Source organism: Pseudochaenichthys georgianus, chromosome 17 (assembly GCF_902827115.2).
Source record: "Pseudochaenichthys georgianus chromosome 17, fPseGeo1.2, whole genome shotgun sequence".
NCBI classification, from domain to species: domain Eukaryota; kingdom Metazoa; phylum Chordata; class Actinopteri; order Perciformes; family Channichthyidae; genus Pseudochaenichthys; species Pseudochaenichthys georgianus.
The window spans coordinates 23,339,727-23,353,308 of record NC_047519.1 but is presented as its reverse complement, the minus strand read 5'-3'; the positions used below and the strand labels follow the sequence as shown (position 1 = coordinate 23,353,308).

Sequence of the window (13,582 nt, the reverse complement as noted above, 5' to 3'; positions counted from 1 at the left end):
GACGCAGATGGGAATACATTGCAATCAGTTGAAAGCTATTTGCGTCCCTTTATGACGCTGAAGGAGCCTAGGAGCGTCACAATTGGACGCCACGGACACTGACCAAACGTCGCTCCTGGACGCTTAGGGAGTGAGAGTGTGTTGCTCAATCCTGCTCCCTGACCTCCATATTGGCTCCCCATATTACAGGATGGATATCTCAGTGTGTGCCAGAAAAGGACAGTCAGTTCCATCAATTTCTGTGCCTTCCTAACCCCCAGGAGCTATACAATGCAATAAGGCGTGTCACACTGAGAAGCCTTCAGAGACACTGGGCACATATCAGCTTTATTGATTTGTTTACCTGCTAAGTTTTGTGATTATTAACCCATCACACATCAACAGCATGGAAATGCACACACACACAAACAATTATGATACAAAAATAATCGTTTTATTTCGATTACGTTGTTTTCGTAATCGTTGCAAGCCATAATCGTAATTGCGATTAAAATACGATTAATTGAGCAGCCCTAACGCACGCACGCACGCACGCACGCACGCACGCACGCACGCACGCACACACACATACACACACACACACACACACACACACACACACACACACACACACACACACACACACACACACACACACACACACACACACACACACACACACACACACACACACACACTGTCTAATTAGAGTGGAGGACAGCAGAGGGAGATCATTGAGTGACATCATTATGTTAACTCTGCACTATTTCCAGATCTGCTTCATAAACAGAGATGCTTTAACCCACCATGTGTAGCCCATAAGCCAAAGCTTTTACTGCTCAATGTCAGCTTCACATAATCCAAATGTGACCTAGACCAGGTTCTCTTCTGTCAGCCTACTTACAGTATGTCTCAAGCCAGCAGAAGTGATGAAAGGGCTGACTTCTAACTTTCATTATGAGATGTTTGGACATGTCATAGCTATAGTGGATATACTTCCACTGTAAAGCAGTTCTCCTCATGGGATAAGGTTACATTACATTACCATGTTTTCCCTACATGCTAGCTATCCAACATAAACAGAGTGTGTTACTTATTTTCATATTCTCGGTTCTAGGAGCAGGGGAGTGTATTTGGCACAGTTGTTGTGATGTAAAGAGATACTCCTCGGGGCCTCATGGTTCACGTCAGCAACTCTGCACTTTTAATTTGGGGCATTGATCGAGGAATTCTTTCAGATGTGTCATTATGGTGATCACATTTCTGCTTTAAATGTTTTTATTGGAAAGAAAGAGGCGTGGGAACTGCAAAGAGACTATATGACAGTGGGTGGGTGTGGCTGAGTGATTGGGAAGCCAGCCAAAGCCTTGTTCCACAGCCAGTGAACCATAGGGGAGTAGTCTCCCTCTCCCTGAATGCTGTTTTGTAAGGTGAGGAGCATGATAAGAGTTGTAATTACCTAATTTTACTGCAGCAAATTGCCAGGTTTCTTAAAAGCAGACAAGCTGGCTGAGGTAATATCAGCAGTAATGAGTATTGTGATGGTTGTGGGAGGCTAGCGCTTCTTCCGTCTGGATTATTGCTTGGTCGCTGCTGCTGCTCTGCTGCTACAGCAAACCTTAGCAGATCCTGGGCTCATTACTGTGAGGTTTAAATGGTTTAATATTGAGTTTCTCAATGTGCTACGTGTTTTGCAACCCAATAAGTGTGTATATTAAGCATTAGGATTATTATATAATACACATACAAAAATGGGAAATACACTTTTATTCTGATTTGGATGTACCAAAATGAACCCTTAGCCATAAATGAGGAGCGGTCATATGTCTCCTGTGTGCGTCAGGAGCAGAGAGAAAAAAGAGACCTTTGAAATGCCATATCCTTCGTCAGAATGCCGAACACCGTGTTTCACCAGATTATGCTGATATAAATGAACCCTTTCATGGAAATGTTACCAAAACTGTTAAAACTGGAACTGATACATATATTCTGAAATATTTGTGGGGATTCAGCTTACATTGAACTGTTTCTAGCATAAAGTCCATATCCCCTTATGGTTAAGCTAAATCTTTGCATCAAACTGCCTTTTTTTGAGAAGGTGGTAAGTGGAAGTCTTTGTCGAAAAAGTAATTAGGTTGTTTGCTTAAATTGACCCATAGTTCTTGGTTGGATTTGTCGTATCTGTCTCTGGAAATGGTTAGAATGTAGTACAGCATTGTTTTACTCTCCTTTACATCCAGTCAGCTAGAAAATTACTTTGCAGGCATTAAGAAGAAGAATAGAAGAATTGGGAGGGATGAAACCCTCTTTAATGTTCACACATGCAGAGCACACAGCACACACAGTGAAATGTGTTCTCTGCTTTTAACCCATCCTAGTGCCAGGAGTCTAGTACTAGGAGCAGTGGGCAGCTATTGTACAGCGCCCGGGGAGCAATGGGAGTGAGGGGGGAAGGGGGGTGTCCGGTGCCTTGCTCAAGGGCACCACGGCAGGGCTGGAGGTGAACTGGGACCTCTCCAAGTAGAAGGCCACACTCCATATTTAGGTCTGGTCGGGGACTTGAACCATCAACCCTACGGCTCACAGTCCAAGCCCCTACTGACTGAGCCACTGCCGAAGAAGAGATAGGACGTTTATTTAAGATGCAGTTGAGAAAGAAGTGTTACGTGTGTGTGTGTGTGTGTGTGTGTGTGTGTGTGTGTGTGTGTGTGTGTGTGTGTGTGAGTAAATATTTATTTTGTAATAAGCACAGGTCAATGGGTCAGAAGAGAGAGCCTTGTATAAAAGCCGGGAGATCCTGAGCTTAGTATTGTCCCTCAGACTGATGCTTATAGGTGCACAGTATATTGTGTTTTTTGGGTGTGTCCCCTCTTCTCCTTATCCTGCATAGAGCTCATGCTCCTGCATAGAGCTCATGCAGGAAGTGAACCAAACCCCCATGTAGCCTGTCATTAACCGCAGGCAGAGAGAAAGAAAGATAAGGGGAAGTAATAGAAGCGAGAAGGCAGAAAAATAGACTCGGTAGAAGTGAAGAAGATGAAAGACGGTGGTAAATGGAGAGTGAAGAAACGCGTGGAAAAGAGGAGGAGAAAGGATGCGCTGGGATTACACTGAGGGAGGGCGCGGGGGAAAACGGATGGATGCGTGGGACAGGGAAGAGGGAGGAGAAGAAGGTGGAGGTAAAGAGAGAGCGAGAGGGCTGGGTGGTGGGGTTATGATGAATTAAAGATGACACTCTCCGGCAGCCTGGTTTCTAAAGATCACTCTGTCTGCTAATGTAATGTTAATGAATGCAAATGATGTGCCTAACCTCTCTCCCCTGACCAGGAGAGAGGGAATGGGTGGGAGAGAAAGAGAGAGAGAACAAGGGCAGAAGAAAAGGAGGGAGAAAGAGAGAGGTGTGAAGTGTGCGTATGTGTGGTGAGGGGGTTGCATAATTGTTTCTGTTGCAAAGCTGAATGAGCGAGTGACCATGACGATATGATTAGATACGTGAGCTTGTTGTGATTTATTGTTCCCTCTCCACAGCAACTGTATTACAAACCGGTAAGGGGGAAAGAGAGCGGCTGCTGTGACGCAAGGTTGAATCTAAAGTTGTATGTGATGTGGCAGCCCAGATGTGTAAGGCCAAGAGAATGTCACCTTGCTGTGTTGATAGGATAATTCCACCAGGTTGTGCAGATACTGCATGTTTATTCATTTCCCTGTCTTGTGAGGCATTCTTGCTAACATCTGCTGCTGATCCTACTCTAGCTTCTGTAAGTCCCCTCTTCTGTCTTCTCTCAGCTCTATTGGCTGTGTCTCTTGTCCCTGAAGCTGACCTGGTCTTCTTTCATGCTGAAAATGTTATTTTCACTCAGCCAAAGCGAGTGTCTATAAGCCCAGAACACTGTTAATACATTTGTGTGTGTATGCAATCTGTGCTTTGTGAGCCTGTTCACTTATTCCCTCTGTGGCTCACCGATGCGGTATCCCATCACTCCCAGTTTATGTCTCAAAGGATGGCAGATTATTTTCTGTTCAATTTTCAAATGAGCAACATTGTCATTTCTGTCTTCAGGGAGACATGGAAGTAACATATTTCTTTTTATACATTCCTGTTGACTGCTCTGTATCTTCTATTTAAAGTGAAAAGCCTTCACTTTGAGTGACAAGGCTTTAGTGTGGCACAGATTAGAGAAGTCATACATCTGTGTTCACACGGATTGTCTTCTCTGTTGAACACGGTGACTCAATCAAAGACATCACCTCTTTCATATTCTTTTTACCCTGAAGCAGTGATCTGACATAAACCCAGTCACCGTGTTTTAAATCAGCTCAATGCTGTCAACCATGTTGGACTTGAGCTGGCCCTGTTTTCCAGTCCAATACCCACTCTTTCTTGTGTGATTTCCCAGGTTGTAGTGTCCGTGTGACAGACTTCCACACGATTTGTTCAGAAATGACTTCAGTGTGTCAAAAACGTTCCCTTTTTATTCATAAATCCCCTGAGTGGACGGCTGATTAGTTAGGGAGAAGCAGCAGCCTTTACTCATGTTTGTTTGTCACTTTGTGTTCAGCCTCATATTAAGATGCCAGGCTCAGCAGGCTACCACAGGGCTTCATCATTGTTAAGTGCTCATTTCAATCCCACTGATTTTTCATCTTGGTTTTTCATCTCTGTCATCTCCTCTGTCTGTCTATTCCCCTTCGATACCTCCCTGTCTTTGTCTTCACATCTTGATTCCATTTCTAAGAAAAGATAAACCCCTCTTAAAAAATGTTGTTCAAGGCCCTCGGATCTGATATCAGTGTGTCGCTACAATCACAAAGAGTAGGCCCTCTCAGCCCAGCATCCAGCATCTGGACATGATTGTCTCATTGAATTACAAAGTGCACCCGCATCCTTGAACAGGAGACCGTTGTGGGGGGGGGGGTGGGGGTATTGGGTAGGGAAATCCGCAGAGAATGGCCGGCCATATTGACTAAGGAACCAGGGAGCTTGAGAGAGGCGCTTTAGCACATATTCTATCGACCAGCAGCCATACAATCATACAGACATGGCAACAAAGGGGGGGAATTATAGAGACGTGTTGTGATTCTGACCTGTACACTGAGGAATTAAAATCAGACATCGAGGCTCAAAGAAGGAGGAGAGACTGGCGCATCCACTTATTCCGCTATGTTTCGCTGAATTCTCATGTATAGTGGTTATTTTCCCCAAAATACAAGCATAATGCAATCATGTGTGTGCATGTGATGTATCATGCGACTGCTTGCTGACGTGTAATTGTGTGAAGAGGGCTGCCTTATCGATCTGTAGAGCAAGGCCCCATCAATGTTTAATGCAGTCGCTCTTGCTTTTTCATTTCTCTGCCTCCCTCTCTCTGTATCTGTGGAAACAGCCTACCATTTGGTATTGATCTGCCACTTGCTGCTAATGAGAAGGAGCTGTGCTTTCTGGCAATGGAAGATAGGCCCTCCGTTGAGCCTTGATTTTGGCTCGGCTTGTGACTTCTGGGTTTTGACGAGAACACTGGGAGTGTATCAGCTTTAGCGAGCCATACACAATGAACCAAACCACATCCGTTATATGTTTGAGAGTAACTAATATTCCGCGATGTAATCACATCCCCCAGCCTTGCAGCTCTTTGAATCTATACCAGGCAAGCTACCCTGACACCTACAAGCTATTGTTTTCCAATTGATTTATGACTTAGTCAACATTAAGCTCTCTATGTTAATAATTTTCCCACAGACTGAACTGCTAGTGAACCTGGCAGTGTTTAATTTATTGGAGCTTGCAGGTGGAGCTGACATAGCAGAATATGAATGCAGGAGAAAACACTCTGGGCTACCCTCCAAACATAAGGGACTACAGCTAGTTGTTGTCTTTACCTGTCTTCCAAATGACTTGGTAAAAACTGATGGGAGAGATGGTAACAGGATGTGCGGTCAGACTTTACTGCGATTGGAATCAGCGAGACATGGAAAGGGAGGACAAATTGTTTAAGGGTGTCTTATAGGCTAAGCTGAGGAGTAATGGAGCATTACATTCCTGGATCCCACATACAGTGAGGAAAGATAAGTCAAAGGAAATATGTTTTTCAACTACTTAAAATGCATATTTACAGTTACTAGACAACACACAGAAAAAGTTGTTTAAAAAAATCTATATATGCAAATAAATGTATCTGTGCCTAAAGGATGTTCTCATTTAAAAATGACCAGAAGCCAATCTGACAATGTTTCCTTTAAAACGGTAATGATATGTTGCTATGAACCTAATTGTTTTTCGCAGCTTAGGTCATTTAATAAATTATAATTTCAACATTAAACCTGAATTTGCCATAAAAGAGCTGGCTTATCCAATTAATGTGGGTTGCCTGTTTTAAAAGGAATCTCTTCAAATCCACTTATGATTAAATGGATGAATGGTCCACATAACAGCTAATTTAAAACTCACACACATACACGTACACAAGGGACATTTTCCAAATCCCCAGTGCCAGTGGACAGGTGTGTGAGCCTCGGCATGACGGCTGTGCGAGTCCCACCCTGTTGCTAATAACCACTTAGCATACTCCATTCACTCATCTGCTGCTCTGATATTCTGCTAATGGTGGACATTAGGTCACATGATATGGCTCACCCAGCCCTCCCAAGGGCCTTTGACCTTTTTTTTGCTTCCTACCCTCGCCATCTTGCACCTCCTTCCCCCGTCCTTGCTTTTAAAAGGAAATGGGAAATGGCCTACCAAGTGCCCGTGTGATTTGACTAAAGCTTCTGTGATTTCCCCTGAGAAAGGGTTGGCAGTCCCCACAACGCTGGCTGGCGCTTAGGGTTGTTTCATGCTCCTATCTCCCCAGCTGACAGCGAGTCGCACAGGCAGGCAGGCAGGCAGGCTGGAGCTAGCTGGCTGACTGTGGAAACTAGACAAGGCAGATCTTAGGGAAATTGAAATACTCTGATGGAAGCTGGTGTGAACAAGACTGTCACTGTAGGGGTACACAGAAAATTGCTCTCTGAGTTGGCTGGTGAATGTGTGACTGCGTGTGTATATGTGTGTGTGTATGTGCTCAGCATGTGTGTCCGTTTGTGGCTTAATGTGTATCTGTGTAAGTGCTTGTGTGTGCAGCTGAATTACCTAGGCTAATTGGTTTCATGTCTGAGGACAGTTTCTCCCAGTAAGTGGAGATTGAGAATGAAAAGCCTCTTTCTTTCCTACTGGTGGCTTGTCACTCATCCTCTGTGTACTTGTTTTTTACCAAGACCACTTGAACTGCAGATGACGGGCTTCGAGTGCTCCATCATTTGAAATGATTTCCAAATCACTGCAAGTTCAGTCAGATTCCAAGTAAGCAACAGCTGGTGGTGTGTGCTTCCTGTGGAGGAGTAGGTAAAGGGAGGGTGCTTAGGGCTGAAACCTCTTCTTGAACAAGCACAGCGTCTGCTGGTTGTGTCTTTGCATTCAATCAGAGTGAGATTTCTCTCTTATCAACGACACGTGTGGGCGTCGCTAGCCAACCGTTGCTGTGATAGTGGAAGACTTCCAAGCCAAAGACACCAACCGCCGTTGCTCTGAAAATCCCCACACAACCTGCTTATCTACCAGAGATCACCCAGACATACCATTCACTCCTCTGTCTCTGTTTTTTATCTGTCTGGCCACAACAGACTCTACTCAGGGCATATTGTGGCAGGGGACTTAAAAAAAAAACATGAAATATGCCCTGGTTCACTCTCAATAAGAGGGAAGGTTTAAGCCAGAAATAAACTGTCAGTAACCAGGGAAATTATGAATCTATCATTACACTGCTAAGGCCAACATGTCATCCAGTCCATCACTCTATACATCTATCTGTGTGTGAGAGAGAGGAGCATGATCGACCAGTCATACTTCTCTCTTCTTTCCTCTATCAGGTTTCCACATTTCAGTCTGCCAACAGGGCAGATATTAATCAAAACGGGGATGACAAACTTCATTGGGGAACTGCCAAACGTATTTGTCTAAGATGTGTCACTGAGGATTAGTAAGAGGTAATCTTTGTCTTATATTACATAGACATGGGGCCAGATAAGACACCTTGTGTAATACAAGTCGAAAGTGAGGTAGATAAATTCTCTAAAACTGTTCCCCTATGACAGATCTTTCTTTCAGAGACCATAACTTTGTATTGTCTCATTTTTGTTTGCAACCAGAGCGCGATATTGTAATACAAGGTGCATCTTGAGATTCAGTAAAAATGCTCAGAAAATCCTAGAGAAACACAAGACATCTTTGCCCCTTGTCAATAAAGTAGGGCTGTCAGTCGATCAAAAATATTTAATCGCGATTAATCGGACATTTTGTATCTGTTCTAAATGTATTTTTCAAGTTTTTAATACTCTTATCAACATATGAGTGGACAAATATGCTTTATGCAAATGTTTGTTTATTATCATTTGAACAATGACAAATATTCTCATGAATATTTTCAATACAACAACCTGGAAACTCTCTCTCTCTCTCCCAACCCTGTGTACTTCTTAGCACTGAGCCAGTTGCTCAAACAGACAAGCCTGTTTACAGTTGTCGGCGAAATGCCGCTCCTCTGTCTTCACAACAGTCAAAGCATGAGACTGAAGTTCTCACTGTGGGTCAAAATAATGCGCTGTGATGTGCAGTCGACACGTTGGATGCGATCCGAATTATCTAACGCCCCTCGTCCTCCACAATGTTAAGCTGTAGCCACCCATTTAGCTATCGCTGTTGTTGTCCAGGCGTCTTTTGATGCGTCTCCCCGACAAACTTTCACGCGTGGTCTGCCGCAAGCGAGCGGCAGGAGCGGGGCTGTCAGCATCAGCTGTGTGCTTGGCTTGCTGTTTAAAACACCTTTTTTGTATCCATATCTCTTGCTAGAATCTCCCACCATCAACTAACAACAACGTCAAGCCTTTGGGCTCTGAAACTACGGGAAGGGCCGAGGACAAATACACATGCGTTAATCGCACGTTAAAAATAATTAGTTATTAACGCGTTAAATTGACAGCCCTACAATAAAGCTCTCTCAATACTGCACATTTTGGAAACATATATATTTTATAACCGTGGTTTGAGAATAACTGACACAAACAGTATTGGGATCTCTGCCAAACTAGTTTCCATTGTATGTCCCCACTCAGAGTCAACACACTGCAAAGGCCTTGTCTTGGAGGGCTCCCTCTGCATTTGTGAATCCGTTTTTTGTGTAAACAATGCGACACATTTTAGCACTAACATACAATCACATGCAAACCCATGCTGTGTTACTCATGTGCACTCGGACAAATACAACCACATCCACTCCAATGCATGCACACGCCCGCACACAGACAAAGGCAGGATGCACACACTGGTTGTCCTGCTCACACAGAGAGAACACAATACAAAGCACAGCATTTAACAGCATGACAGAGGCTCTCAGACATTCCTTCCAGCAAAAGTGCCAAAGCTTTGTTTCCATGTCTCTTGTCTTAACTGAAGTCTTGCAGAGATGGATGAAGTGCTGTGAAGGATGCATCTCATCTCTGTGCATCAATGATAGTGTCAAGTGATCACTGGGGCTTGAATGCAGTTCAACTCTGTGGAATGATACTCAAAATAGCTTTTCTGAGGCTAACCACTGTCTTCCTCTCTCTCTCTCCCTCTTCCTTCGCTGCAGAGACCGTGATGGACACTCGGGTGGCCACAGCTGAACTGGGCTGGACAGCATATCCAAATACTGGGGTGAGTTGGATATTGCTAAGACTTAAGCATGCTGGGTAAAACACTGTGCAAACTATTTCTGATGGGGAAAATATACGGTGATATGTAACATGAAACACAGTGCACGTACAGTTCTACAACTAGACAGACAAATAGGCAGGAAGGCATTCAGGATGGGAGTATAGACTTAAGTAGTGCCCAATGTAGCTCCTATTATGGGTATTATTTTCTCTCTGTCCCAGCTCATAATGACTTAATGACATAATGGGCCCACCTAAGCCCCAGAACACAGTACCTAAGTCCCTGTAAATGGAGACTGGGGGATACCATAGACATAATGATACTGTAATGATACATTTATGCAGGGAAGTGGAGGTATTAGGATGAAACCTGGGAGGAGGAGCTAAGAAGATGGAAACGCTCTGGGCTTTGTCAGATTTTTGGAGAACTATTTTCAACGTTCAGGTAGTTTCATGCACATGAAAGCGTTGGAAATGGAAGAAAGTGCAAAGTCATCTGAATCGGAACAGGTTTCTTTTTTTTCTGAAAGAATCACAGTATCAAAAGTATGATTGCCCTATTACACTAATGGATTTAAAGACCATTTTAGGGCCTTGTTCTCTTTGCCCTAATTCAATATTTTAAGCTCCATAGACTAACACTGATAGCATGAATCTGGCAAGAGCCATCCAGGACAGACAATGACTCTTTCCTTCATTTTCTGGGTCTGTGGGTCTTTATGAGGCATTTAACACGTGTGTAAAGGGAGGTTTTATTGCTCTTAAACAGAGCTTTGCCTCTGTTTAAACATTGGAGAGTGTGGCGGTCCACATTTCCTTTAGTTTCCCTAAAGGAGTATTAACTAAAACAACCAGGACCATGGAATAACCAGAGAGATTGTTTATGTGTATACAAATGTATGTTTGTGTGTGCATGTGTATTATATTTTCACTCACCAAATATAGTTTTGTAATATAATTGTTTTCAAATTTTAATTATTAGTTGGGTCCACACTTACATAATAAGTATGCAATGGAATAAACATGATTTTTAAATAATGGATCAGCCTCACACTGTCAATTTCTTTTTGTGAAGAGGAAGTATCTAGTAACTAGAGACATCTACAGTTCTATTTCCAGTAAAGCCTGTTCAGTGCAGCATGCCTCCAGGCACACAGAGCCTCCTGTCTGTGTTGAGCAGAGTTTTTTAAGCTTCTCCTGGTGCAAAGGTTCAGGCACGGAGAGACCTGCTGTAGGGAGAATACACTCATACCACTCAATGGAAGAACTGAGCATGCTCCATAGCTGCTTTGACCTTGCTGGAAGTGTGTGAGTGATGCTGGGTAGAAATTCACACACACACAAAATTCAAATTCACAAAATGTTATATAATGGACATATAAGGTCAATCTCATATCCATGGCTGTAGGCTATAATAAGGTGAACATTGTTGTCTATTTAAAGATACATAATGTGTTAGCCATGTTAATACTTGTACACTTACATATTTTTATTTATCTTAATAGTACTGGATTTGTTTGTATTTGTAAGTGGTCAATGTATTTGTCTGAAAAAGGGCACACTCACAGAAGAGTTGTCCCTTTGCTATTAAATACATCTCATTACTTTCTAGGTGTAACTTATCCTTCTGGAGTTTATACGAAGTGTGTGTGTGTGTGTGTGTGTGTGTGTGTGTGTGTGTGTGTGTGTGTGTGTGTGTGTGTGTGTGTGTGTGTGTGTGTGTGTGTGTGTGTGTGTGTGTGTGTGTGTGTGTGTGTGTGTGTGTGTGTGTGTGTGTGTGTGTGTGTGTGTGTGTGTGTGTGTGTGTGTGTGTGTGTGTGTGTGTGTGTTTGGCTGACCTGGGGGGTTAATTTTGAAGGATTGCAGAAGCAGTGTCATTAGTTCCAGCGGTGTAAACACAAGGACATATCAGGGTTGGCCGTGTGAATGTATAATGGAGCAGCAATATGCGGATGCACACTCCCATGTTTGCCTCTGCCGTAGAGGAGGGCTCAGAAGGAAAACAGATGTGTACAGCAAACAATATGACAATATATTTTAATAATGTACATTTTCGCTCCATCTTTCTCTGTTGTTTCATTTCAGTTGGATATATTCAACTTTCCCCTCTGTGGACTTCCCCTCCCATTACTTTTTTCTCTGTGTCTGTCTCCCCTTTCGAGTCATTCCTGACTTCCTTTCTTACCGTCTGTTTTCCTTTCATGCACACCTACCTAAGGGCTGCAGTCGGATAGTTTAAAAATCAGCTCCTAAGTTCTAACCCTATCGTCTATTCCTTGACCTCTGAGTGAAACGTCACGGGGTTAAGGGATAGTGGATAGGAGAATTCAAAAGGACTTAGGAGAAGAGACTGCGGTACTTTAGAGAATCCGAATGCACTTTCACTATCCGACGTGTTTATGATGCGCCAGCGGACGTCATTTTGTGCGTCTGCTGCTGTGGGGAAACTATGGAAACCACAGTTTTCTATACAGCGGACTACAACATGGATGTTTAATAAGAACGAGGGACTACTGTAAACTCATAGAGACTCTGCACCGTGCTCTGATGCTGCTGCTTTGCTTTATGAACGTGGACAACAGAGAAACATATTCTTCATGACCAAAGTTGGAATTTAAATAAAAAAGGAAAGTGAAACTTATGCTCGTCACCCTCTCTCTCCGGTCCACATTAATACCAATGATCCCAATACGTATGATTGTATGAACTAAAGATCTTAAAATCAATACAGATGTATTTATTATAAACGTTAGTCCTTAACATCTATCACTGTGTATATCACCATTCAAACATCTTTTAAAAGTTGAACAAACCCCACACAGCTCAGTAAAGACTGAAATGTTGACTTTATTTGATAATTTCAGTGAAAACTAACGTTCATATTTCTCTTTTTGATTATAATACTGATGAACGTTCAAAACAAAGCACTTTGGCAACTTACCACCTATGTTTTAAAATGCTTAATAAGCACCGTAACTTTCATGATATAATTTCTCGGTCATAATCGGTTGTTTCCGTGAACGGCCGACTGTTGAGTGACGGCAAATGCTGCGGCTGCAAGGCATTGTGGGGCAGCATTTTCGCTTCTCCTGTCGGTTAGGGAGGTCCAGTGGTTCCTAAGCTAAAGGAGGTTATAAAGGAAGTTTGAAACCTCCTTTCCTATCATTCTCATCATTCTAGAGAATTCGAACGGCACTTATCATGGCTGCCACTGAGGGACTTCCGGGTCATTTCACTCCTTTAGGAAGGTTCCTAAGCTAAATGGACTATTCGACTTCAGCCAAGGAAAATACAGAGTCTCCTAATGACACATGCCCTCAACCGTGCCATGTTTTCACGTGACGGATCCAACATTAAGGACAAAACACGCACATTTAACACAACCTGTTTTCTGAAACCTCATTTAAATGATGAACCTGGTTTTTCTTCATTAGGCTTTCAAAGACAATCTAACAAACTATTTATGTAAAAAAAACCTCTTTACCCAAGTTTGACCAAACTTTAAAGTTATCTCACTTTAGTTGTGGACATAAATGTGTTTTCTCACAGTATCTGGTTTCAGTGTGAACAATGTATGTACAGCAAAGTGAAGTAGAAGAAGAGCAAGTGTTTGTTCTCTAGGTGTTTTTAAAGAAATGCTGCAAAAGGTGTTTGAAATACGTGCCAGAAGAAGAAGAAGTCTCTTTTTCTCTTTTTGTCCTTATACTCTTCCCTGTTTTAACTTGAAATGTTTTTATGTTGCCAAAACAGGGTAATAACCTGGAAATAAAACACTTTTTTTGTATTGATCAAAACTTAAAACAATTAAAAAAAGTAATTTTTCTTCATATTCCTTAATGACTTGGTATGGGAGTTAGAAAAAAATGTGTTTTGCTGG

General features: G+C 42.7%; 1 protein-coding gene across 2 annotated transcripts in view; it reads left to right on the top strand.

Moving 5' to 3' along the window:
- The window catches only part of LOC117461979 (ephrin type-B receptor 1-B), a 179,212-nt gene that overhangs the window by 43,111 nt on the left and 122,519 nt on the right, over window positions 1-13,582 (top strand). For both annotated transcript variants that reach the window (XM_034103977.2, XM_034103976.2), the window contains exon 2: window positions 9,642-9,706. In XM_034103977.2, the coding sequence (XP_033959868.1) occupies window positions 9,642-9,706 (65 nt within the window). The remainder of the gene's footprint in view (window positions 1-9,641; window positions 9,707-13,582) is intronic.